This window comes from Pteropus vampyrus, unplaced genomic scaffold, assembly GCF_000151845.1.
Source record: "Pteropus vampyrus isolate Shadow unplaced genomic scaffold, Pvam_2.0 Scaffold75, whole genome shotgun sequence".
Classification (NCBI taxonomy): domain Eukaryota; kingdom Metazoa; phylum Chordata; class Mammalia; order Chiroptera; family Pteropodidae; genus Pteropus; species Pteropus vampyrus.
Window position 1 is genome coordinate 3,322,467 of NW_011888856.1, and position 744 is coordinate 3,323,210.

At 65.2% G+C, this 744-nt stretch overlaps 1 protein-coding gene across 4 annotated transcripts in view; it reads left to right on the plus strand.

Moving 5' to 3' along the window:
- The first annotated feature begins 380 nt into the window (after positions 1-380).
- Positions 381-744, plus strand: part of SEPT7 (septin 7) — a 71,587-nt gene continuing 71,223 nt past the window's right edge. For 2 of the 4 annotated variants that reach the window (XM_011362482.2, XM_011362481.2), the window contains exon 1: positions 381-657. In XM_011362482.2, the coding sequence (XP_011360784.1) occupies positions 597-657 (61 nt within the window). In that variant the 5' untranslated portion in view covers positions 381-596. The remainder of the gene's footprint in view (positions 658-744) is intronic. The other 2 variants (XM_011362484.2, XM_011362483.2) reach the window with 1 other exon arrangement.

Sequence of the window (744 nt, forward strand, 5' to 3'; positions counted from 1 at the left end):
TTGCCTTACGCCAACTCCGTAAGCAGGCGCTAAAGCCAACGGGGCGGCTCCCGCCGCTCCAAAACCTGACGTGAGATTGCGTGGGGCAGCACTGGCGGCGGCCATCTTTAATTTGGGCAAACCCCACCCTCGCGCCCCACCAGCCCCTCCCTCTCAGCTTCCTCGGCCCTTTCACTGACAAACCTAAGGCTGTTTAACCTTAAGCTCAACATTGAATAAATTTGTACAGACACCTGACTCCCCATGACCCCAGAGGTGCCGAGTCCCACCAATTTAAATATGGCGGCTAAACTCGAGCAGCAGACGGGTGCTAACGCCAATGAAGTCATGCTCGCAATGGAGCAAGGCGGCGAGGCTCGCCAGGAGTCATCTCGCGAGATCGAAGCCAGCCCCCGCTCGGCCCGGAAGCCTCTTCTGAGGGGGCGGGGGAAGCGGAGAGAGCGGGAGTCGGGCGAGAGCCGGAGGAGGAGTCCGTCTGCTGTCGCCTGCGTAAGCGGGGCAGCGACGCCGGGCGGCTACGCCGCGGAATTGGCGTAGGCGGCTTTGGAGAATCCGCGGGCTGCGCTGCTCCCCGGCTGGTCGCGGAGGGGGAGGGGATGTCGGTCAGTGCGAGATCCGCTGCTGCTGAGGAGAGGAGCGTCAACAGCAGCACCATGGGTGAGTCTCAGCTTTGGGCCGCCGCGCCTCGGGTCGGCGGCTCCAGACGCGGCGGGGCCCTCGGCCGCCGGACCGGGCCGCGGGACC